General features: G+C 39.7%; 1 protein-coding gene across 10 annotated transcripts in view; it reads left to right on the top strand.

Moving 5' to 3' along the window:
* fgd4a (FYVE, RhoGEF and PH domain containing 4a) overlaps window positions 1–26,779 on the top strand; it is a 59,145-nt gene that overhangs the window by 29,325 nt on the left and 3,041 nt on the right. For 4 of the 10 annotated variants that reach the window (XM_086162565.1, XM_086162566.1, XM_086162563.1 and 1 more), the window contains exons 2-17: window positions 1,204–1,287; window positions 12,549–12,710; window positions 14,256–14,448; window positions 16,745–17,174; window positions 20,135–20,224; window positions 20,334–20,479; window positions 20,674–20,830; window positions 21,848–21,986; window positions 22,076–22,134; window positions 22,208–22,354; window positions 23,078–23,250; window positions 23,681–23,711; window positions 23,796–23,876; window positions 23,986–24,111; window positions 26,382–26,519; window positions 26,610–26,750. In XM_086162565.1, coding sequence (XP_086018691.1) covers window positions 1,204–1,287; window positions 12,549–12,710; window positions 14,256–14,448; window positions 16,745–17,174; window positions 20,135–20,224; window positions 20,334–20,479; window positions 20,674–20,830; window positions 21,848–21,986; window positions 22,076–22,134; window positions 22,208–22,354; window positions 23,078–23,250; window positions 23,681–23,711; window positions 23,796–23,876; window positions 23,986–24,111; window positions 26,382–26,519; window positions 26,610–26,750 — 2,297 coding nt within the window. Of the gene's footprint in view, window positions 1–615; window positions 4,721–12,548; window positions 12,711–14,255; window positions 14,449–14,892; window positions 14,969–16,744; window positions 17,175–20,134; window positions 20,225–20,333; window positions 20,480–20,673; window positions 20,831–21,847; window positions 21,987–22,075; window positions 22,135–22,207; window positions 22,355–23,077; window positions 23,251–23,680; window positions 23,712–23,795; window positions 23,877–23,985; window positions 24,112–26,381; window positions 26,520–26,609; window positions 26,751–26,779 lie in introns of those variants that run through there. The other 6 variants (XM_086162568.1, XM_086162569.1, XM_086162571.1 and 3 more) reach the window with 4 other exon arrangements.

Here is a 26,779-nt window from a genome sequence, read left to right as displayed (position 1 = left end):
ACCCTGGTCACATGGTGAAGCATCTGCTTGAGGGGTCACACTTTATGGGTTGTTTTTAGTAGGAAATTTATGAACATCCTGCTTTTGGTTAAGCTGCTTATTTGATTGGTTCTGAATAAGGAACATATATGAGAGATATGGGCTGTAAAATAAGTGAGTGTGTGTGTGCGTGCATGCATGTGTGTGTTTATTTGTGCTCGAATGTGTCAGATAGAGAAAGAACCAGCAGGATTTCTGTCATTAGAAGTCCAGATGGTGGGTGGAGAAAGCCCTCCTTTAATCCCTGAGCCAGTATATTTTACCCCCATTTACACACACACACACACACACACACACACACGCGTGTGCGCACACACATACACACACATGCATTTTCACTACCTCTGATTTTTCATTTTCTTATCTAATAATGACCACACATCCATCCATCCATCTTCTACCGCTTATCCTGCACTCAGATGACCATACCAGTTATTACATTTTTGCCTGCAGTGTCAATATGTAATGTCTATTTCTCTATGAAGCACTAAAAAAAATATAACATTTAATGGGCTAAAAGAAATGTATTCAAAGCACTTCTTATTTCAGTAATAATAAGGGCATTAAAGGCCTTTTTTTTTTTTTTTTTTTGCAGGGCGCTTGAAAGTTACAGAGGAAAGGAATTACGCTAACATTATGGTTTATTTCACAAACCTTTAATCAAATATAACCCCCCTCGGCAGTGACCGTTCGGTTTGAAAAGCAGTGGGTCTATATGTCTTTCTTTTATTCTTATTTCAGATTTAGTGTGTCTATTAAATGATGCCGTTGAAACAGAAATGATTAAGTCGGTGGAAAACATTTTGCAGACTGATGAATTAAGATTCCCAGGTTGTCTTCATGATTCGGTCTCATTATAAGCAGAAATTCACAGACTGCAACGGGAAGGCAGTGGAGCTCTTGCACTGTCGTTGTCAATGTCAAAGATGTTCGCGGTTTCTTCTGCCGCTTGCGTCAGAAACCCTGTCGCACTCCCGTTCTTCCAGCCCAATGTTCTGCTGCATTCATTCTCACCACTCTGTACAACTTTGCTGCAACCCTTTGCAACTACTTGGAACTGTTAAACCCCACAGAATCGAACATTATAACAACCCAACTATTATGATTTTTGACTTTGATTAACCAACTTTATGTTGACATCAAATCCTGTGCTTATTGTTTTAGCAAGGAATGAAAATACCGGCTGCTTCCAGTCGGAGAACACCAACGATGAGACGTGCGTGGCGGTGAAAATTGAACAATCTCGAGGTGAGCAGTTTCCCTCACCGCCTTTGAGCATTCCCTCTTGCCCTCCTTTTAACCCATGTCATTTGCCTCTGCCTATTTTGATATCTATGTCAATATCTTGTCATTTTTTTATCATAATTTAAGCCAATGAGAGCAATATTTGGTTAATAGGTACGGATGGTCTTGTAATGAGATACCCTGCCACAAATGAGCTAGATTGTCACTGTTAGGCTGGTTCACTGACAGAGGCTCACAAGTATTTTCATTAAGAATCTATGTTTTCACAGGAGTTTTCAAACATCTTATGTCATCTAGTAACATCTCGTAATATTTGCATTCATTGAGCCGAAGCTCAGTGTGAGCTGGCGCATGTGGGTCACATTTCCCAGTGGCTTCTTGTAACTCGCAGTGATTGAAGAGGATGATGTTTATCTCTATTTTGTGTCAGATACTGTTCCATGCACATATGCAGATACAGTGTGTCTTACAGTTCTCATCATTTCTCCTGCCTCCGTCTAGCTCGAGTTCTAGCCACATTTTAACCATATCATTTCAGGTGCTCCGACACTTTGTGCTCTTAATCCCTGTTATCCCTTTCACCCTCCTTTGCAGTCTGGCTATCATCTGCCTGTCCTCTGTTCTATGTTCCTCATATCCTTCTTTTTAGATCTCACACTCCTTCTTTTGACTCTTTCACCTTTAGCTCATCTTTCTTTTTCTTATCATCATGACACACTTAACTTAAGTATGCGGTTCAAGTGTCTTTCTCACCACGCTGTAGTGTTGCCTCTGTAGTTCCCTGTAACACAGACAGGGGTTCTAATCTCAGGGATTAGGGGATGAGGAAGAGTTAATCTGAAGACCGTCTGAGTCGTCGAACAGAACTGGATAATCCCCTGTGTCGGGTGGTAATGGGTATCTGCAGGGTTATCACCCTGTCTATTTAACCAGATCTCTCTCTCTCTCACACACACACGCATGCACGCATCAACACCATCACTGCCAGCATGATGGATGCCATTGAGTTATGGTACACTCTGACAGGATAATCTGGATACATACCAGAAATTGATCATTTGGAAAATAAGTCAGTTGAATTTGCATCACACACGGAGAGAAAATTGTTTTGATATGCAATTAGATTCAATTAGAGTTTGGTATTTTTTTCTGTTACTTTTAATGAAGTACAATGAATCAGAATAGCTCTGTATTTTCATTGCAGGACACTATGAGATTGGAATACTCCCCCTTTTGGTGTAGAAAACCAAAGCAAGGAAAAACACGGCGATGTGTGACAATATAGTAATAAGCAAGAAGAGATGGATATAGTAAAGCAAAATGTGTAAACAAAATGCTCATATAGGCAAGCTGAGGTAGATAGATTACACTTGAAGTATATTGCACTTGAAGTAGTTTTGTAGATATAAATGTTAATAATACACTCAGAGTTATTGGACTTGAATAATGTTGGGAAAAAGAGTCCAGAGGTGTGTGGTGAGTTATGTGGGGAATGAATAATTTTATACAATTATTAGCATGATATTAGGTTATCATTACAAAATCCAACAGCTGACAGAACATTATAAAAAGGTGCTCAGCAAAAAAATGTAGAAGTTGGCATTACAGAGTTTACAATAGTTGCTGCATTGAACAAGTCTAGATTTGGGTGGAGAATTGGTCCTGATTCTGAACTACCGGTCATTTGAGTTCTCCTCTTAAACTATGGACGTGTACTTAAAATTATAGATACCGATATCCCACCCTATGTTGTTCTTCAATCTAGACAACCTGTCTTAACTGCGTTAGTAATTTTAATATCATAATGTACTGATGATAATATTCCCTCTCGCTTGCAACCCTCAGTGCAGGAAAAGCAGTACAGACAATGGATAAATGAATTCATTTCCTCTTCCTGTATCATTTCGAGGGTTGTGCTCGTAATCACGTGCCGATTCGGTGTTGATATTTGACAGAGCACTCACCTCTGACCGTAAGTGCAAGGAACAGTCTGCGACAGAAGTGCAGCATGGAGACGTCCCTTGTTTTGACTTCCACAACAGGTACAACTAGCTCGCTGTAATAGTCCATCTTTAACTTTCACAATGATTTCGAATCATTTTTCAGGCATGAAATTTTACGAGACAGATCAGATCGACACGTTTGCGCTGTTTGATTCAGCTCTTTAAATAAGGGGACATTAGGAGATGGCAGTTAAGATGGCAGAGTACGAGCTCCAGGCTTCAATTGCCTATTGAGTGCTACTTTGCTTCACTATATATTTTATTATTTTTTAATGATTGATCAGATACAGGATCAGTTATCGCGGTCATCAAAGTGAGCATGTCCTTCTCTAATTCCTTTTGAAGCATTCGGACAAACTGGACAAATAAAGTTTGCTGTGTTCTCGCAATGTGAGAACGACTGTAGCATTTCATAGCTTTTTTTTTTTTTTTTTAAATGTTTCGAAACCTCTCTGTTTATACTTGTTTAAGTGAAATAAGTCAGTACATTTTGAAAACACAAAAATAGATGTTTTCTTTTCAAGCTGTTTTGGATAGAACCTTGGCAGGTTTTAACAGAGAAACAACACATTCTACACATCAGGACTGCTCATTTCCCTGTTTTTAATTTATTTTAATTTTTTTTTTTTACTTTCACACTTTGTTTGATCTAAAATAGGAATGTTTCTATAATGCTGGCATTGCTTACTAGAATGTCACATCTTGGAGTATCCTGAAATACTTCTTAGATAATTTAATGTCATGGTTTTTATTTTGTTTCTCACACATAAACGTACAAAAATATTTTACACTCAAGATGCACTTTAGATACAGATTGCAATTCATATAAAATACTTTTCTCAAACAAAAGAGTGAATAGTTTTGCTTCTCCGCTCCTGCATGGGAAGGACGAATCAGGAACACACCCCCTTCATCATTTGTGTCTCAAATAAATACCAGGAAAGATTTGCAAGATATTTTTTTTAAACATGTCCCTAAAAGGGCCACTTAGATCTGTTTTGGGTCCCAAACCTGGCCAGTTGTAAAAACTCTGATCAGCAAACGGGAATAAGAACTCATTTAGGTAAAGCAAATTAAATTTAAATCTCATTGTCCCTTGGTGAGCATTGTTCTTCCTTTTATCTCAGACGGTCTAGATGTTTTTGCTTTATGTGTAACGTAGTGTGGGTGTGTTTGAGTGTATAGCCTTCTTGTTTTCTTGTTTCCTTTTTTTTTTTAAAGCCACTTAAATATTGGATGTTTGAGTGTAAGGGAGGAGTTTTGAGTCACTAACCAGTTCCCTGGGAAGGTCGTGTCCATCCTAAAGTTAGTGTGCTACCGAGACACACTGACTCTCTCTCTCTCTTGCTCTGACACATATAAACAAATACGCTGCATGTTCCCTCCCGAAGGATAGAGTCTACAACTGTATTCCCGGCTTTATCATTCACAGGGTGAGTTGCGTCTCAGTGATTTATCAACAATTGTATTGTTGTTCTGCCCTTCCTATTTAATTTGTCTTTTGAGAGTTCTCATCGTGCTTGTTCCAGACATTGACTGACGTGTGCAGCAGACAATTCACTTGTCTTGCTCTTGTTTGTCTTGTTATGGTGATCCATAAATATGTTTGTAAGAATCATCACATGACTCAGAGCCATGCCGCTCAAATGCATAAAAGAATGTTGTAACTGTTGTAACTTGGCCATGATGTAACTATTACGACCTGGTTTCCTGTAAAGGTAAATCATTTTTGATAGTATCTGGCTTCACTTTAGACCCATATGTCATCGGTTGCTGCTCCTTCCTGGCACACTCGACTCCGCCCTGCAAACTTTAGCATGCCAAACAGAATTTATAAGTGGTTAAAACCTTTTCGATATTCCCTATAATCTTGAGTGCATTACCTATGAGGCGCCGGCCGGTTGTCTCATCAGCCCGGTGTCTTGTACTCCAGCTAAGTGCGGGGACAATGTGACACTGTTTTAAAATGACAAGTAGCTTTGTGATTCTACCTGAAGTTCTTTCTCTGGGTCGTGAGATCTTAGAGACCAGGAACAGTTCGGCAGATCTGGAGGATCCATCCCTCCGGGGAGGTGGTGATCTCAATGTGTAGTGAGCTCATTTAAAAAAACAAAAACAAAAAAAAAAAACAGTTGACTCCGTGTGACAAAAAAATTTGATTATATGACCAGTTAATGATTAACCAGTTTCTGCTCATGATGGATAATATAATGTGAGGTTTTAGCCTGTTTGTAGACAATTTGGGGGTATATGCACTGTAGGTGAACAGTGAAAACAGGAAACTTTATAAATAACTGGGACCAACAGATCACATGCTCTGCTGTCTCAATAATAATCTTTCTTAATGATTTATAATGCTCAAAGATATATTTGTGTTTGAATGATAAACATGTTGTCCAATACCTGGGTCTGGAACTCAAGTATCTAAATTATTAAAATCAAACACCAGCCCCTAAGGTTTGCTATTCTTTATGCAGTTGCCTTCTCACTGGGATGAACAAGGTTAGTTTTTTTATCATTTAAAAAGTAGTGCACCTGTAATTAAAGAAGTCTTGACCCTAATTGTAAGAATATGTGTTGCAAATTTCTATGCCATAATCTTTTATTTGTAACTTTTGCTTGCTCATTTGACACCACAGATTATTTCCCTCCGGACATTCAGGTGATAGCCAACGACGTCACTTTGTTGTCAAAAGACTGGTCTGTAAATGTAACAGTAGTTTTTAAAAAAAGTAGATTCAGAGGTGTGTCCATGCTTTTGAGTCTACTTTGGGGTCCAAAGCATGAAAAGGTTGAGAAGAGATGACAGAGGTCGCGTGGATCATGTGCTGATCTGGTGTCGTCCTGTGTCTTCAAACAATCAATAAACGGAGACAGAAAGCTGAATACTAACATCTGAGGTTCCATTATAATATTTCATCATTTCAATTTAACTTTTAACTCTGTTCATTGCTATGTTGCCTGCCCACTAATACTATGATATGGGTATGGTTTCTTTTAAAGGGGTCACAGAGGTCATATTTACACATATGTGTACATTATCCCTGTTTACAAACAGGAGGAGGGAGAAAAAATTAAGGCAGATCAAGGCCTGATCTGAAGACTTCACCTTAAAAAGTGATATTTTAGACCCGATGGTTATTGCGTTGGCGACAAATTTGGTCTTGAATACTGTGTTGATGCTCACTAAAGGTCTTTGAGTATTGACGAATCCTCTGTTCTCAGTTCAAACAAAAGGACATAAAATCTACTTCTGTTTTTTATTATGATGGTTGGAAATCTCTCCTTTCATGGATTTCATATTTTGATTATTATAAATAATAATAATACATAGGTTTTTATAGCGCTTATCATGATACTCAAAGACGCTTTACAAGAGGGAGACAGGTGAAAATGTAAATAGAACCAGATGCCTTATGGTTGGTTTGCATAGAAATAATCATAATAATAATTATAACAATAATAACTGTAATAATGACATTTTAGAGGAATGTAATGACTTCTACATCTTCTGAGAGTAGAAGCCTGGAAGGCCCTGCCATAAAGGACATTAGCCAAAGCACAGGCTCAATTGTACTTGCAGTTTTTCAGGGTCTGCAAAGAGACATCATGTCTTTACTTTGGTTTAAACATCACACAAGGCGTATGCAGATCCAAGCAACACTCGTTCTTGTCACACAGACCAAGGAGGAGAATCGGTTTTCCTACCAGTTATTGGCTGGCTCTAACTTATTTATCATGCAGCGTCTGTAACGCTGCACTTGTTTTCATTTGAAGACACCAAAATCAGTGTGTGTCTCCCTGAATAGCATTTTCTGCCTTGGGATCCTCTTTAGATAATGGGAATATCATGGTTTTTCTATAACAGAAATAACTGATTTTATTGCCTCTCTGTGGCTCAGACAGATGATTGTATTTGCTGTAATAACCTTATTTCACGCAACTATCTTGGCCCCGATTCTATCTATTATCACTTACAAGTACATTGCTATCGGCACTTATTTCAGCCAATATGCACAAATGTGAAGCCTCTCTGAGCAAAGAAAGCCTCAACATGAACAGGCTCATTCTCCACACATTTTAATTGTACAATGTATATATATATTTTGCTTGGATATCCTTAAAGCTGAATGTTTACCTTGTGACTCAATGGCATTAAACATAGGTTCCTTGTACAATACTATATTGGTGCGAGATGTTTGTAAGCAATAGCAATGTTGTATCTGTCAAAATAAAGGTTCAAAATAACATGAAATTGACTGCTAATCTAATATAGTGGGGGTTTTGCTGCAAGAACATATTCTAGTGACTTTACATGTTATTTCTAAGAATGTTGCCACTAATATCAACATTACAGTTTTCAATTCCGTGATATTGGTGCATGTCAGCCAAACAAGTGTCAGTTAAGCTTTAAAAAAATAACACTTTACTATCCGTAGCAGTTTTTAACAACACTACGAATAAAGAGGTATAAAATTGCTGTTGATTACATTCATTGCACTGATCTTTCTTGTGACACCAGGATCCTTTGAAGGACTATTGTATTATTCTACCCTTTTTTTCATCTAATCGTGTCCAATAGGTGTTGTTTACCCAGACTGTCATCCCTTTTTTTTTTTTTCCTCAATCTACTTACCATAAAAAACTCTATTACTTTCCCCAGTGCAAGAGGGAGGTGATTAAATAGTCCTGCGGACGCAGTGTTTGACAACGTTAATAACACCCCTAGGAGATGGAGACAGGCGGTGTAGTGTGAGACCCCCTGCAATCTTCCAGGATATATGTTGTTTGTGGTGCACAATCTGCATATGGTTGAACTTGATTTGGGGTTGCACATTACAGAATGGCGTATAACTCTGTGCCGGATGTTTACTTATGATATCATAATGTGGTCATCAGGGGAAACTGAGCACGAATTCCTGAGGCCGCTTAAATTGATTGGTAATTTTGTAGCCATGTTTAGAAGTCTGCTATCATACATTCAGCGTGGGAATGTTTCCAGACAGACATTTAGCGGAGCTGTTGTCTTCAATTACGGTCAAGTTGTAAAAATAGAAACCGTGACTATATGATTCTGTGGGTTTTTTCACTTTCTGTTTTAGAACGAGTTTCCCTTGGGAGAAAATACATTTATATGTGGAGCTTCGAGTGGGAATTTACCATAGAGACCAAAAAAAGAAAGTTGCATCTGGAAGGTAACTCCATATTGAACATAGAGTATTTATTCCCTGATTACATATTGTGAAATATGCAAGAGTGGGAGGGGGGGGTTATCTTTTTAAGGGCAAAGATGTCAGGTTGCTGAAAGGGCATGTAAAGACAAGCTGATCAAATGGCAAAAAAGAAAACGGAAAATGGAACTCAGCATTTAAGTTAGGAAGGTGTCAGTGATCATGAGAAATAATAATTTGCACGGGTGGCTAGTCTGAGTCTCCTACAAATGAATGACCCTGTCTTTTCCTGCAACTTGCTTCAACTTCTCTCCCGCAGCCTTGCACTGCAACAGTCATGACCTGTGGCCTTTGCTATTTAGTAATTTCAAGAGTCAGTCTCTTATTTTTAATACACCAAAGACAGGACAGCAGGTGATGTGTGGCTCACTCACGGCTTGGACGTGCACTAAACATTTGACAGCACAACTAGGCATAATAAAGACGTTACCGAATAACCACATAAAAATCCTCTTTAAACCGCCTAAGACCTGGCATCTGCATGCATGGCCATTGCATTTTAGGTCGTGTTAACTGTTATTTTAAAATTCAGACCACATTAAGTCAGAAGATGATTCTGAGTTTTTATACTTCTCAATAATCCCTCATGGCAAAGAGGAATTAAAAATGTATACAAAACAAGAGATTGGGTCTTATGACGTTAAAGTGGTTATGACAGTCATGTGGTGTTTATCCTATATCCCACCCCACTGGGCTTATTTACATATCTCACCTCTCAGCCTATCACATCTCATAGGAACATCCCTGGACACCACAATATTGATGCTTAGAGCTCTGAATATTAATCTCAGTAATTTAAGTCCAGGTACTTTCAGTCTAAAGACTGAACAAATTGCATACACATATTATTAAAGGTTTACTTTTGGATTAGATTAGATTTTTTATTTGATTCAGTTAATTTGAAGAAAATGTTAAAATGACCTAATGTACCATCACTGGATTGAAATCTTTTTACATGCCAAACAGTAGAAGACTCCAAGTCAGCATGCATGAAAGGGCAAGCATTAACTCAAATTTTTGTTTTGGTTATCAATATTTGAGTCAGTTGTACTTGGAGGGATTTAGTGTTTATACACTAACGGCAGGATGCTAATCCAAAGCTAACACTAACTTACTAAAGTGAGAGTTTAACGAACTCAACTAACAAACGAGTCAAGTAATGTTTGAAGAGAACACACATTGTCTCTTGAAAAAGCTTCAAGTATCTGCTGCAATTACACATATCAAGAAATCATAATCCCACAATAAGAAATAAAGCACCTCTTCTTCTCGGGTAACAACAATGAAAGGCCTTTTCCGTGTAACGCAAAAATAAACCTTCGTATTTTGTGCTTTTACTTCTAAAAATAGACAGTGTTTACCCCACTGATCCCATCACGCACAACCATTTTAGTAATCTCCTTAAATGGTGAAGAAAAGGACTAATAGCTTGTAAAATAAGTAGGCAGTCCATTGGCCAGTGGCAATGTACTTCCATTTATGGGAATTAAGTGTTGTACTTCTGGATGTCAGGATGACCGCTTGATATGTTGAATTGATGGTGTGTGTGTGTAGGTGTGTGAATTTGCATGCGTCTGTGCACTCACGCATGCATGCACATGTGCACATTCAGAAAAGGACAGATGTAGACTACATTTAACACCGCCTTTCTGCCTTATCTGAGCACGGATGCCACACCATCTGGGACCAGCTGGTTGGGTAAAACCTCGCTGGTGATCATCAGCTGGATGATTAGCTTTACTATCAAATCGATGCAGTTGCAGCAATGACTAACCACAATGGATTAATAAACCATGACGGCCCCTCCATTGATGAGATAAGGGGGGATTGGGTTTTTTTATTTGGAATATAGTCAATGCTGGGGCTGAATTACAGACAATGAATCTTTTGAGAGCCACAAAAAACCACCTAGACTTGTATTTGACAAGTTGAAAATGGCATTAAAAAAATTAGGGTTGTGGTTTTTTGTTTTGTTTACACTGATCAGCTTATACCTTAGGAGACAGCAAAATTTAGATATCAATATTTCAATAAAAATCTCAAGCTTTTAATTTCCCAAGAAACGGACACATGCCACTTATAAACGTGTGTGTGTGTATGTATGTACACTGCTCAAAAAAATAAAGGGAACACTTAAAAAACACATCCTAGATCTAAATGAATGAAATATTCTTATGAAATACTTTGCTCTTTACACAGTTGAATGTGCTGACAACAAAATCACACAAAAAAAATGATCAATGGAAATCAATTGTATCAACCCATGGAGGTCTGGATTAGGAATCACACTCAAAATTAAAGTGTAAAAACAACCACCATGTTACATCACCTTTCTTTTTAATAACAAAAGACACAAATTGATAAGTGGAATTCTTTCCCATTCTTGCTTCATGTACAACTTCAGTTGCTCAGCAGTTCAACGTCTCGATTGTCGTATTTTACACTTCATATTGCATCACACATTTTCAATAGGAGACAAGTCTGGACTGCACTGTTTTACTAGGAAGCCACACGTAAAGCGTGCAGAATGTGGCTTGGCGTTGTCTTGCTGAAATAAACAGGGGCGTCCCTGAAGAACACGCTGCTTGGAACACAGCATATGTTCTTCCAGAACCTGTATGTATCTTTCAGCATTAATGGTTCCTTCATAAATGTGCAAGTTCCCCATGCCATGGGCACTGACACCCCCATCCCATCACAGACGCTGGCTTTTGAACTTTGCGCTGATAACAATCCCCTCTAGATTGTCCCATCCCTTTCCTCTTTTGCCCGGTGGACATGACGTCCATTATTTCCAAAAACAGTTTGACTGATCGGACGACGGCACACTTTTCCACTTCGCATCAGTCCATTTCAGATGTGCTCAGGCCCAGGGAAGCCGGTGGCGTTTTTGGGTGTTGATGTATGGCTTTCGCTTTGCATGGTAGTTTTAACTTACATTTGTAGAACTGTTGACAAAGGATTTCTGGAGTATTCCTGAGCCCAACTGGCAATATCCTTTATACAAAAATGCCGGTTTTTATTGCAGAATTGTCCGAAGGACCATAGGTCACAGGTGATCAGTATGGGTTTTCTCCAGATTTTCTGAATCTTTTGACAATATAATGGACCGAAGATGATGAAAAATTAAATGGCATGCTCATACAGTTTTTCACAAGGTGGTGAACCTCAGCCGATCCTTTTGCACCCAATAACGACACTCGCCTGTTTCGAAATTATCCGTGGAATATTCATATAATAAACAGGTGCGTTTTGAGCATTCCTCAATTTTCCTCTTGTTTCCTTTGTCCCATCTTTTTTCGAATAAATTGCAGGTATTAAATTTCAAATGAGTGATTTGCAAAAAAAAAAAAAAGAACTCTTATCAGTTCAAATATTAAATATATTGTCTTTGTAGTGTATTCAACTGAATAGGTTGAAAATGTTTTACAAATCATTGCCTTCTTTTTTTATTTAAGTTTTACACAACATCCCAACTTCATTGGAATTGAGGTGTGTGTGTGTGTGCGCGCGTGCGTGTGTGTGCTTGTAAATTTATGTCTGTGTCAAGTATCTTACATAGAGTTTCGTAAATGAGCAGAAAGTGGATTGAAGATACACACTGTGTTGCATCTTGGTGGGATCATTCTCAGCTTCAAATCCATCCTTTCTTCATAATAGACTACATATCGTCAGAGAGCTCTGCGCTAATGATTGGTATGGAGAGAAATTAATTACCCTGCTGTGATCAATAATCGGATCCATGCAAAAGAGAATGCCCGCTGTCGTTAGTGTGTTTTGCACAGGGAGTCTCTGTGTTATCACTCTCTGTCATGTCAGCCAGCTTCATGAAAAACAGAGAGTGTAACTTTTTTCAAGATTTATATTAAAATCAACTAAATAATTCTCTTCAGTCATGTCATTCATTAGCCTTTCAGACAAGTTTTCTAAAACTGCTAATGTTGTCTGTCAGATAAAACAAATGTTCTTCCTTTCTAAAAAGTGATGATGAATTGAACTTTGAATAGGCATGTTTTCTCTCCTTCTCAAGGTCCTTCAGTCCTCGACACCAGCCTTTCACACAAGTCTGGTATTTCGCCAATTGTGCAGGAGTGTCTGAGTCGGGTTGCTGGCAAGACCACTGAGACGAGAAGAGTAGGAATCAATGGAAGAGGCTCTGGCAACAAGCCGCTGCCACAGTCTAAGCCTAAAGGTACGTTAAAAAAAAACAAAACACTTCTTAAATCGGTTTCAAATAGTATAAAATTCAAAACTTTTTTACGGGTTCATAAAACTCAAAAAGCAGCAGAATCTAGTCATTCCAGGAATGATTCTCATCATATCGAGCCACTTTTCAGGTCAGTCAGCAGTAAAAATAATACAAATAATGCTCATGCTATTAATAACGTTAATGATGAAGGCTAATACAAATAACAGTACCAATAACAATAATACTTGTATGATAACCATTCTTTCATTCATATATAGTGCTTATCCTGCACTTCAGGTTGTATGGATGCTGGAGCCTTTCCCAGCTGTCATTGGTTGAGAGGCGGGATACACCCCGGATCAGTCACCAGTCGATCGTAGGTCCACAAACAACCAGTCGCACTCTCATCCACACATCTGGACAATTAACCTCCTGCAAGTTTTTGGACTGTGGAAACCGGAGAACCCGAAGGAAACCCACGCAGACACAAAGAGCATGCAAACTCCACACAGAAAGGGTCAGAATCAAACCATAGAGTCCTTCTTGCTAACCTCTGCGCGCACCGCGGTCTAAAAACATGCAGTAGGTTCATCGGAGACCCTAGATATTCCAGATATGTGAATGAGGCTGAGACTGGTTGATTCTCTACATGTGGCCTTGTGATTAACTGGCTATTAGTCCATGATGTACCCCTTCCTTTGCCCAATGACAGATTTGATCCAGGACCCCCAAGTCCAGACCCTGACTGCAAGATAATGAGTATCCATAATGAATGAAATAAAACGTGTGTATGAAAGAAATAACTGCAATATTCAGAACTGTGCAATATTTCATTTCATAACAGCTACACTACAATTTTTCCTTTTATCATACTATTGTGCACTCCTTACCTCACTTGTTACTAAGACACTTATAGTTTTATCACTTGTTTACTAAGATACTTTATAGTTTCACTGAGACACTATAGTTTATTTTTATTCCTAATTCTGCCTTTTTCTTTTTATTATTTATTACTGTTATATTTTCTGTAACTCTGGCACAACAATTTCCTTCGGGATTAATAAAGTTGTTCTGATCTTATCTTAAAATGATCTCAGGTTGGGATTTTATGGCGGTGAGCTAGTATTCGGTTCAAATTTAGGATTTTTTTTTTTTTGCCTTTGGTATCAGGCGTTCTCTTGGAAAAATCTAAATACTTCGCAAAACAGAAATGCTTTGCCAAGAACATGCAACCCAGTATAAATGCACACACGTGTAGATTTCAACATGGCAACAGTGATCTCTGAACCTTGTCTCTTTACTTGAACAGAGTTGATCATTCCACTCAGATAAGGGATGAGATAAATGTAACTCCCACAAGAAACTGAATCCCACATTATTGATCTTAGAAGTTTCATTGAAAAGGTGGTTTCTTGATCCTATCAGAGTGTTGGATGTAGCTTCCCTCATGTTGGATAGCTCATGCTGGCCCCCCTCTGCTCCAACTTGGCACTGCAAAGAAAAAAAAAAATTGGTATATGCATCATATTTTTATATTTTCCTCTGCAGTGCCCCCCAAGCCACCGCATCTCCAGAGCCCAGTGACGGAGCTTTCTTCTCCACTGGGCCGCATCTCTAAATCGCCCTTCAGGCAAAGCATGGAGGAAGGTGGAGGAGGAGGAAGAGGGGCTGCAAACCGGGAGAGAATTAGAGGCAAACACTCTAAGGTCTCGGACTTGATCAGCCGCTTTGAGGAGAACAGGTAGGAAATTTAAACCTCTCCAGTTGTGTATAATTCTCCAACTTTCTCATTGTACAGTATACTGTGCGGAAGAGGAAAGGTTCATATTGCGGGGGCGTGGGGTTAAAGGAAATTGGTAATGATGTTCGTCTGGTTTAGCGCGGATATTTAGAAAATCACGACGTCATCCGATTGCGTCATTTTTAGTATAACATTTTTTTTAAGCGAGTCTGTCGCAGAGCAACGTCAGTCAAGCTTTTGAAACCCTAGTGACACCTCCGGCAGCCAAAAACGGAAAACAAAAATCTTTCCTCACGCTTCCTATCTCTTGCGGCGGTTATTTCAAGGAGCGATTGCAGAAGTCCTCTCGGTGGATGGACAGGACTTCACATGAGGCCAGTAGAGCTGAGATTAGACAGTATTTCACAGGCCAATCATTAGCCGGGGGATGAAAGGAGATTTATTTAAACAGGGAGAATCACAACACCTCATTCAGTTGTGGGAGAGGAGACAGTCGTGGGATAAAACCTAGGAGAATGCGGTAGGATTTTTGATTTAAGTTCCTCAAAGTCTACTTTTAAGATCGACTGATTCTGTGGCCCGTTTAACAGTCACGGCTGTCCGTTTGGATCTCGGGAAAATATTTTTGCGATCTATAAATGTTTTTAACACTCCCTTGAGCTAGTGTCACTGCAAGTTGGGAAAGTTTTCTGCACTCTCGTCAATGTGAGGAAGGCTTGTGGATGAGGATGAGAGGCACAACAGTCGCCTCCTTGTTCTGCTCTCACAAGAAAATCCAGCAGCTATTCAGTCGAACGTGGCACCGTCTCATCGGTCTGAAGTCTCGTTCAAGCCGTCTCGTCGTCAGACAATATATTCCTATGTTCTTCACAACCTCCGATTCATTTTCCGGCCTGAATCGAAGCTGATTAGAATATATCTTTCCAGTTCAAATTGTCAGGCATCTGGGATTAGCCCTCTAGTGGCTCTGCAAGACTGCGGCCCACAGCTTCCAGGAACAGAATTAGCCCACTAATATACTAATCTCATTCACATGGAACTTAAAGGCACTCAGAGTGTCACATAGCAACCAAAGCTGCTCTTAATTCTTGTCTCATTCAACCCCTTTAAAAAAAAAACAGTCATGTACTGGAATACTGCCACTCTGTTTCTATGCAAACCGGAGCTGCTACTCGGGAACTAATTCTGGTCTCATTCAGTCTTCCTCTGAACCATGAGTGTGATATTGTTCTGTGTTTAAACAACAGGTGGCTAGCAGCCTGGAAGTGATTCTCTCGTCAGTTGTCCTTCCTCTATTTATACACACTTCCTGTTTCTGTCTGCACACTTTGCTGCAGCATATGGCTAAGAATCACCTGTTTGAATTGGTCTGAGTGCAAAAGGGTATTCCCCAGTACTTTAACAGAAATACATTAAAACATTCTGGCATTCCTGTCTTTATCAAGTGAAGTATAGTCAGGTGGGTTTGAAAAAATAAATTTGAGAACAACTCGTTTCAATACTTTGCCCAGGATGGTGCTTTTGGCAACAAAAATAAGGTTGTGGGGTTTTTCCTGCAAACAAAAAAAAAACTTTTACTAGTGAACTCAATGTCACAGGTGGACACTGGCCACTGGTCAGATACCTAAATGCCGCTAACTCCTCTCAAACTACTCTGACATACCAACAAGCAGTTGCAACGTGTTTGCCGTCCATACCTCTGCAGACCGCTGCATGCAGGAGTACATGGGAAATTCTGCTCAAGGAAAGTGGTCTAATTCAACATGGAGGGCAGCTACAATACTTACATTGCAATGGTTGTCTTATTTGGCGTTGATCTACCTTTCTTTCTTGGGCTCTCCTACAGAATACAAAATCTTTTGTTTCCATCTTGCTCTTGTTTCATCTTGTAACATCGGGTTCTCCAAGTGTGTACAAGTAGGCCATTTACCCCTGGGGAGTGATGTTGTACCTTTCCTTTCCTTCTTCTCATTACTGTACCTCTGTTACTCTGCACACCCCACCTCTGCCTCACACCATCCTCATAAGACAGATGAAACCCGGTGCTTCTTCTGCTATTTTATTTTTAACTCTCATGCTCACATGCAGAAACTCTTTCCCAGTCATCTCCCCCTCTCTCTCTCTTTCCCCCCAATCGACACACCGGCTCAAGCAGCTACTGGAAGCAAACCTCTCTCATTCCCATTTCCTCACGACGCTTTTTTTTTTTTTTTTTTTTTTTTTTTCATCATCGGCCTACTGTTTTTTGCGGCTCTGCTGATCAACTTCCTCCTTGCCTTTTCCTGTGTTTCTCCAGCAGTGTGGACAGCAAGACAGACAGTTCGCCGGTCAAACAGATCAGCAGGTCATCCAACTGCAGCCCGGCTTACCGCAACCCTCAGAGGCAGACGGAGGCCGGCAGGGTTCAGGAGAACCACCCCGCTGCGGACCTCAGCTCCAAGCTTTCCAAGCCACAGGATGACCATGCGTCGGCACCTAACGGGGTTGTAGCACAGATACAGCAGGACAGGAATGAGGATAATCTGGAGCAGGAGGATGAAAGTGTGAGGTTACAGACCGCAAGACTGATGAATGGAGATATGGGGGACGAAAGCACGGAAACGAACGAGGATCACTCTCCTGCTCACACAGAGTGGACTAACATGGAGAGCCAAACGGAGAACGAGGGAAATGGGACTAAAACCGAAATTGAACACAGCAATGATGAGGCGGGCACAGAGCCGAAGGTATGTCCGCTGGTTTATTTGACTCTTAATACTATGTTCCCCTTATTTATGGTGTGGCTTGACTGGGCCACCTGCTGGCCCGCATCTTCCGGCTGAAGAGTCCAACAGTGAAAATGTCAACATTTATTTACAGATTCGACACAGCTACATTCTCGGAACAAATTCAGGTGCCGACAGCTGTCGGGTTAGACTTACTCCCATGTATGTGCACATGTAGACACGTGTGTGTGGAAAAACTTGGAAAGGGGTTTTTATTTAAAGCAAAGACCTAACGATTGAATTGCTCAGCCAGTCCAAGCAGCACATGTGGTTTGTACTTTTGTTTACAGATTTGAGGTATCTCTCATCCAGATCAGTCTCTTTGCAAAAGGCCTGCGACTACAATAAATTGATAGTAATAAATAAATAAATAAATAAGTAATAAATAAGTAATAAATAAGTAATAAATTGATAGTATTCTGCATGTAAGGTGGTGTTGTGCCTTCCCAAGGTTCAATGTCCGTGCCCTTCAGCCACAACAACAGATAATTTGCAGACGCTTTTGAACAGATAAGGACCTTTCAACATTTTCCTTTCTTTCGGCGTGACTCAGGTCCTAACACAGACCCCTTAGGCATTTGATCAATTTCGTCATCTAGCTGCTTTGTTAGACTCAGTGGATATCTACTCAGATAAGTGAAGCTGTTTAATAGTTAAACTGCAGCATGACTTTTTTTTTTTTGTGCTGGTCAATCGCCCCTTGAAAATGTCGGTTTCCTGTTAGAAAGTAGCTCGTACTGCTTACTGCTTTCTAGAAGAGGGGGAAAAAAACATCTATCGTGGGTCTTAAATAATACTGTTATTGAAATGTATACCACAAGAGTAATTTGTTTGTGTTTTGTTTTTGTTTTTTTACAAATTATATTTAGTTCCCATAGGTTAATTAATATATAATGCATATGCTGTGAGATATCAAATGCAGTAAAAGTATGCATAATTGATAATATATAATAGATAACATATAGATACAGTTCAGCATCATATGATTAAAATTTGCACTACTTGTTCATTTAAGCGTACTCATTATAATTCAGATAAGATTATTATATCCCCTGTCGTACAGAAGTATTTGTTTTTACTATTGAAAAATTAACATTTCCTACATGCTTTTAGTTTGTTGTTGCCAATCTAATATCAGGACATGAACTTCTCACATTTGGCATACAGGAACTACAACCAACTGGGACATCCAGATGAAGTCAGTAATTGAACTTTTGCCTCTAGAAAAATAATATCCTCCCATCTCAAAAAAATAAAATTGCCTGTCTACTTGTGTAATGACAAATGAGTTAAGTGGAATAGTGAGACCATTGTTCCCACTTCCTTGAGGTTCATTATAAAGCTACTAGTGTCCTGGCCTGATTCACAGCAATAACTTTTCATGACATCACTACACCGACGTGACTTTTTTTTGTCCGCTGCTCTCAGAGGCTTCAGTTTATTGTTTGTAACATTAACAACCATCTGGTACTTTGTTGAATGTGGTCTAATTTCCCTTCTACCATATTTTAATTTCCTGCCAAGATCCCCTGCTCACACTATAGCTGCTAACATTCAACTAAGAAAGTATGATGGGTCTGAACTCGGAACAGTGAAATGCCAATGAACAAAAGATGACTGTGACTTAAGAGCGTGTGTGAAATTAAAAGAAAAATAGAAAATGTGGGTTATGTTCTACCAATATTTCCTTTTGTGACCCACATTGATGTAAACTTAAGGAACCTTTTCAATGCAGGACTTCTTGTGAATGAGTATTTGTAAGTCACAATTGAACTCAACTTATGATCTGATTTGACACTGGATTCCATCACTGTTAGTCTAAGTTTCCCTTAATGCCATAGTGTGTTGTTGGGAAGATAGACATTGATAAATAGTACTTCCTTTTTAAAACATCAGTTGACATTTTTACATTTCATTTTACTTGATATCCTTTTGTGAATGGATGAAAAATCATTAACATCAATCTACCCACAACTGTCAGCAGGACTATGTATAGCATTCACGTTTGTATGTCAACAGAGAAACAGGGGATATTTTTCGCACAGGTTCATGGATAACTATTGAGTTAAATCAGTAAAAGCATATTTAGAAAAGTACACTGCTCAAAAAAAATAAAGGGAACACTTAAAAAACACATCCTAGATCTGAATGAATGAAATATTCTTATGAAATACTTTGCTCTTTACACAGTTGAATGTGCTGACAACAAAATCACACAAAAATGATCAATGGAAATCAATTGTATCAACCCATGGAGGTCTGGATTAGGAATCACACTCAAAATTAAAGTGTAAAAACAAACTCCAGGCTGATCCAACTTTGATGTAATGTCCTTAAAACAAGTCAAAATGAATCTGTGTTGCTTCCTGAGTGGACACTATGATTTCACAGAAGTGTGATTGCCTTGGAGTTGCACTGTGTTGTTCAAGTGTTCCCTTTTTTTTTTTTGAGCAGTATATATTGTTACTACAAAGCCCATTATAGAATATAATAGTATGTTGCATTCAATACACTAGAGAACAATAAGATGGGCATTTTCAAAATTAATTAACAGTGAGGTAACTTTCAAACAATTACAAATAGAACCATTATAACTTTGTCTGAGTCGTGTGTCATGCCTTCTTCCGCTGATGTGAGAAAAAGTTTTTCAGTTCTGTTTCTGTTATCAGCTTAGTGAAAGCGACGGCCGATGTTGGGTTTTTTTTTGTTTTTTTTTGTGAAACTGTGCTAGAGTAGTGAACACAAAAGAGGACATCTCTTTTTGGCAGATGTTGAGTATCTTGTTCAGTGTTGAACCACTATCCATGAATATTATTTAACTTTTCACATCACTTCATGTTATATTTTGGTAAAACTAAGACCCATTTATGAGGACATTAATCTTGGGGAAAACAGTTTTAATGTGACATCTTTTTCTTTAGGAAACTAATGAACAGAAACTGTTTAAGATTGCCAGTGAGCTCCTACACACAGAGAAGGCCTACGTGGCTCGACTTAACCTGCTGGATCAGGTGAGCAACTTCGGGTTTAAGGTAATAACTTCACATGTACAGTGTGGAGATTATTTTGACTAACACTTCATTTTCTGGCCCTTTGTCCCTCCCCCGTTCCACCCTCCAGGTTTTCTGCGCTAATCTAATGGAGGAGGCAAATAAAGGAACGTTCCCCGTGGACGTGGTGAAAAACATCTTTTCCAACATCTCTTCCATTCACACGTTTCACAGCCAGTTTCTCCTCCCAGACCTGGAGAAGCGGATGGGAGAGTGGTGAGTTCTTCATGTCAGAGACATTACAGAGACGTATTAACTATCCTCACTTACATTCAGGCACAAGTATATGTGTTTGTAAAGCTGATGCTACTGATTAAAAAAAAAAAAACTATTGCGATGATAAACAGCCATACGCCAGGATTTGGAGTTCCTGCATTTTAAGGACGCTCATTTCTGCTGTCTTGTTGCAGGGACTCCACACCTCGAATTGGAGACATCCTGCAAAAACTGACACCCTTCCTCAAGATGTATGCTGAGTATGTGAAGAATTTCGACAAGGCCATGGAGCTGCTGAAACAGTGGATCGACCGTTCACCTCAGTTCAAGAGCATTATTGTGGAGATACAGGTACCATGGATCGCAGGCTTCCACCCTTAAGTGAAAATAATTGAATTTAAAATAACTTATTATCGATAAATTACATTTTTAGTGGGTGGCTAGCAGGGGATTTTTTTTCCAATTTCCAATGTTTTCAACTGTATTAATGAATCAAATTATAATTGGGTTTCTAATTTAAAGATAAAAAAAAAGTTCCAAGAAAGTTATTGGGAACCTTGCAATAAAGCAGAATAAGGCCCCTCTCTTCTGTTTCATGTTAACATTTATTCAGCAAGATATACAATAAAATAGATCTTTGTCATTCTACATCTTTACCGCATATAATATGGGTGGGCAATTATTTTGTCTGGCAGGCCACATTTCATATTTAATTTTTATGCACGAGCCAACTAGCTATCATGTAGCTTGAACAAAATGGAAATTGCATTTTAAATATTTGAATTTTTTGGCATTTTAATTCAATTTTAAAATCATTCATGATCCTATAAATGTACTGACATTATTTTGAATGTAATCATCAGAACGGTGCAATATTTCATTTCATAACAGCTACACTACAATTTTCCTTTTGTCATACTATTGTGCACTCCTTACCTCACTTGTTACTAAGACACTTATAGTTTTATCACTTGTTTACTAAGACACTTTATAGTTTCACTGAGACACTTTATAGTTTATAGTTTATTTTTATTCCTAATTCTGCCTTTTTCTTTTTATTATTTATTACTGTTATATTTTCTGTAACTCTGGCACAACAATTTCCTTCGGTATTAATAAAGTTGTTCTTATCTTATCTTATCCATACAAAATCAAACAAAAGCGGAAAAAATAAGGAGTTTCTAAATTCAATATTGAATGAGAGTACTTGTTCAAATATTTAAAGAAAATTGTTCAGCGGGACATGTAAAAAAGCAAAACAGGATGGATGTGGCTGTAAAATTCCCAGGTGTGGCATATAATGAAACTTCGAGATCCAATAGACACACGACTGAAGACTATCTCAAAAGTGAATTTGTTTCTGGACAGAGCCAGGAGGTTTGTGGCTGCCTGACACTTCAGCATCACATGCTGGAGCCAGTACAGAGAGTTCCACGTTACGAGATGCTCCTTAAAGACTACCTTAAAAAGCTGCCGCAGGACGATCCAGACCGACGAGATGCAGAAAGTAATGGCTAAACTATCCATTTTCGACATTTTTCAACATGCCTTATACATACTCCATCTGTCTAATCTAATAATTTCCTTATTTTCCAGAATCGCTGGAGATTATTGGCACAGCAGCTACTCACTCCAACAGTGCCATTCGTAAATCTGTGAGTAATATTCTCTTGACTTTTAAGAGGTAATATCACTGTCAGCTTTATCATACGTCTTGTTTTGGTGCAGGAGAATCTGAAGAAGCTGCTGGAAATCTACGAGATGCTGGGTGAGGAGGAAGACATTGTTCACCCCTCTAATGAGTTTATAAAGGAGGGTCAGATCCTGAAGCTGGCAGCCAGGAACACCTCTGCCATGGAGAGATACCTGTTCTTGGTAAGAGAAACTTTCTGGCTGTAAAATGTCTTTTATTGAGCTGCGGGGAAATATGTAGGTCGGTCAATGCATCATGTCTTCCTCCGAGTAAGGGTGCACAGAAGAGCGAGAATAAAACCTCTCAAGTCACTTTTGTGTAAAGCAGGGGTGGGCAAACTACGGCCCGCGGGCCACATCCGGCCCGTTGGTCTTTTTAATCCGGCCCGCAAAAGATTGGTACAGAATGTATACTTGATGTGAATGATTGAATGATTGGATCAATGAGAATTTTCCTGAGCTGAATGACACAGATTGGCTTTGTGATTTAGCCTTTACTGTGGACACACTGACACACATGAACAAGCTGGACGTGACACTTCAAGGGAAAAAACGGTTTGTGCGTGAAATGCAAGCAAACGTCCGAGCCTTCAAAACCAAGCTGGTTTTATTTTCAAAGCAAATGTCGGACAATGTTCAGACAAATGCCGGACGAGTCTGATACATACTGTTAACAAATGTGTTTATTTTTACGTGTATCGTATCTTGTGCTGACCCGGCCCGCCTGTCAAATTTTAATCAATGTGCCCCCTGAGCCAAAAATTCTGCCCACGCCTGGTGTAAAGAATTGACCGGTTCTCATTAGCTTTGGTCTTAATGTTTCCCACCTGCCCAATAGAGGAAGTGCAAAGTGAGACAATCTTCAATAGCTGTGGGTATTGTATGATTTCTCTCTGTTTCTGCCAGTTCAACAACATGCTGTTGTACTGCGTGCCCAAATTCAGCCTTGGGGGGCCGAAGTACACAGTGAGGACGCGGATCGGCATTGACGGCATGAAGGTCGTGGAAACGACCAATGAGGATTACCCGTATACCTTTCAGGTGTCAGGAAAGGAGAGGATGTTAGAACTGCAAGCCAGGTGCTTATTTATATTTATCGTTTTGTTCTATGTTATACATTCCTGTATTTTTTGTTATTTAAGTGACATCATAGAAAACTGCCAAGGGTTGAGTAAAACCAACACTTTCTGTGAATCATATTTTTAAATGCTCCGCCAATCACTGGTGGTCACGGCCGCACATCTGATATTATTTTTGGAACTCAAACCATAGCTTGAGGAATGACAACAACTCGAAGTGCAGTTTTTTTGCAAAACCCCACACTGATGTATATAATTGTATGCCATTTGTACAACACGCAGTATAATTTTAGTTATATATGGAAAACCAACTAAACAGGCCCATCTGTGTTGAAATTCTATAAATCTCTAAATAAAGTATACATGAATCTGTTGCCAGCAGAAGTGGTTATTTGGAGTTTTAATGTTTTTCTTTGTTATGCCCCCTCAGCTCAGAACAGGACAAGGCAGACTGGATAAAGGTAAAGTCTGTGAATGATCGTGGATTAGTTCCCATTTCCCCAAGCGTCTGAATTAATGCGTCACTACTTGTTTTCTTTCTTCAGGCTTTCCAGGAGACGATTGACATCTTTCAGCAAAAGAATGATTCATTCAAGAATGCGTCCAGAGATGTGGAGGAAGTAACAGTCAGTATAAAAAAAAAAATTAAAAAAATCACTTGGCGGGCATCGTATTTTCCTGACTTGTGTTATTCATGTCGTACTGCATCTGCTTTGTATTTGACTGATTTTGTAGGATGCGGAGCTCGGGAAGCGCGCCCCTCGCTGGATCCGTGACAATGAAGTGACAATGTGCATGAAATGCAAAGAGCCATTCAATGCCCTGACACGGCGGAGGCACCACTGCAGAGCCTGTGGATATGTGAGTGACCTAACAGAAGGCAACTTTAACTGCAAGGGAGACACGAGCACAAACACCAAAAAAACCAAGAGGGAGCCTCACACACTCTTAAGTTCAAAATAATTTTACAGTTGTCTGTGTGAGAACACGGACACTAAATACAAACGTTTTAGAGGGTGCATTTTTAACCAACTGATATACGAATCAATTTTTTGTTTTCCTCTCATCCTTTGATGGGGGAATTCTTGCAACAGCTGCTAAACCAGGTTACATGAATGGTTGGGTCTTAGAATCAAATGTGATTGGTGGCTTTTTTTTGCTCCTGAAATTGATCCTGTCACCCCACGCTGCTCTGAAAATAAATTAAAGTGAACGCTAAAATAATACATCCTAGATTTGAATGAATAAAATATTCTGATTCAATTCTTTGTCCTTTACATCGCTGAATGTGCTCACAAATTCACTCATCAATGGAAATCAAATTTATTAACCCATGGAGGTCTGGGTTTGGAGTGACATTCAAAATTAAAGTGGAAAAACTGAATTGTACTTTTTTGTAAGTCGCTTTGGATAAAAGCGTCTGCCAAATGACTGTAATGTAAAAAAAAAAAAAAAAAAAAAACTGTACAGGCTGATCCAACTTTGATGTAACGTCCTTAAAACAAGTCAAAATGAGGCTCAGTAGTGTGTGTGTGTGTGTGTGTGTGTGTGTGTGTGTGTGTGGCCTCATACAATGCCTGGGCATGCTCTCGATGAGGTGGCGGACGGTCTCCCGTAGGATCTCGTCTCAAACCTGGACTAAAGCATCCGCCAACTCCTGGACAGTCTGTGGTGGAATGTGGCGTTTGTGGATGGAGCTAGACGGGATGTCACAGATGTGCTCAGTTAGATTCAGGTCTGGGGAGCAGGCAGGCCAGTCCCTAGCAACAATGACTTAGTCTTAAAGCGACTGCTGACACATTCCAGCCACGCGGTCCAGTATTGTCTTGCATGAGAAGGAACCCAGGGCCAACCGCTCCAGCATATGGTGTCAGGATCTCATCTCGGTACCTAATGGCAGTCCGGCTACCTCTGGCCAACACCTGGAAGGCTGTGCTTGGTGTTCCCCCCCCCCAAGCTTGGTGTTCTCCGGCACGTGCCAAGCATCCTGCACAGTGTTGGGCTGTAAGCACAACGCCACCTGTGGACATCAGGCCCTCCTGCCACCCTCAGGGAGTCAGTTTCTGACCTTTCGAGTAGACAGGTATACATTTTTTAGCTGCTGGAGGTCTTCTGCAGGGCTCTGGCAATGCTCCTCCTGTTCCTCCTTGCACAAAGGTGGAGGTAGCGGTCCTGCTGCTGGGTTGTTGCCCTCCTTTGGCCTCCTTTACGTCTCCTGATGTACTGACCTGCCCCCTTGTAGCGCCTCCATACTCTTGTCACTACACTGACAAGCACAGCTCACATTTATGTGCCATCCTGGATGAGCTGCACTACCTGAGCCACTTGTGTGGGTTGTGCACTCCGTCTCATGTTACCACTAGTGTGAAAGCACCACCAGCATTCAAAAGTGACCAAAACATCACCCAGAAAGCATAGGAACTGAGAAGTGGCCTGCGGTCACCACCTGCAGAACTACTTCCTTATTTGGGGTGTCATGCATATCGCCTGTAATTTCCACCTGTTGTCTATTCCATTTGCACAACAGCATGTGAAATTGATTTACAACCGATTTATTTCACAGAAGTGTGCTTGACTTGGCGTTACATTGTGTTGTGTTAAATATTGATGATGTGGTTACCATGACACTATTGGATAAATTAGACACAGAGTAAACATTGTTTCGTCACAGTTAATGCATCAGAAACAAAGAAAAAGTTTAAGTGCAATTGTGATGGCCACACACATGGACCCAACAGATGAGCGACTATGGCTCAAATGACCAGAAATGTTAATTCTGGTCCGAATGTAAATCTGTCCAGTTGGACGATGAAGCAAAGCTGACAGTAACATTGTTACTGCCTCAAAATGTGGAATTTCATGACCTACAATTCAATACAATGTCTTCTAAACACCACGATGACCATTTCCACACAAGGAAATTTTTTAACTTTTTTTTTTCAGTGTTTAACAGCAAATTGTTTTTTTTTTCTACCTTTGGCTTTACCGAACATTCCGGCTGTCCAGGTTAATCAAAAGTGCAGAAATGTTGCTAAATTTCTATTAGACACATTAAAGTCAATAATGACAAAAATACGAATTTAAATAAACAAATGGTTTGGGATATTAATTCTGTGTTTTTTATGTGTTAGGTGGTTTGCTGGAAATGCTCGGACAATAAGGTGGCGCTGGAATACGACGGTAACAAATTGAACAAGGTCTGCAGGGACTGTTTCTCTATCCTTACTGGAGAGAGGATAGCAGAGGGCAAGAGGAAGGGCATCCTGGAGGTACGCCATTTCTTTTTCAGCACTGCTAAAAACTCCCATCATAACAAGGAACTCACTAATACTCACTAATAATTTGTCTTGTGCGCACAGATTGAGGCAGCTCAATTCTCAGGCAGCAGCATCATGTGTGGCTTCCTGCAGTACTGTGAGAAAAACAAACCCTGGCAGAAGGTCTGGTGTGTAATACCAGAGAAGGAGTGTTTGGTGCTTTACCTCTATGGAGCACCGCAGGTACATAATGAGACCGCTGATCAGAAATG

The sequence above is a fragment of the Fistularia commersonii genome, chromosome 17, assembly GCF_037954325.1.
Source record: "Fistularia commersonii isolate RoL2024-O1a breed Wild chromosome 17, RoL_Fcom_v1.0, whole genome shotgun sequence".
Taxonomy (NCBI): Eukaryota; Metazoa; Chordata; class Actinopteri; order Syngnathiformes; family Fistulariidae; genus Fistularia; species Fistularia commersonii.
This window is presented reverse-complemented; position numbering and strand designations above follow the sequence as displayed.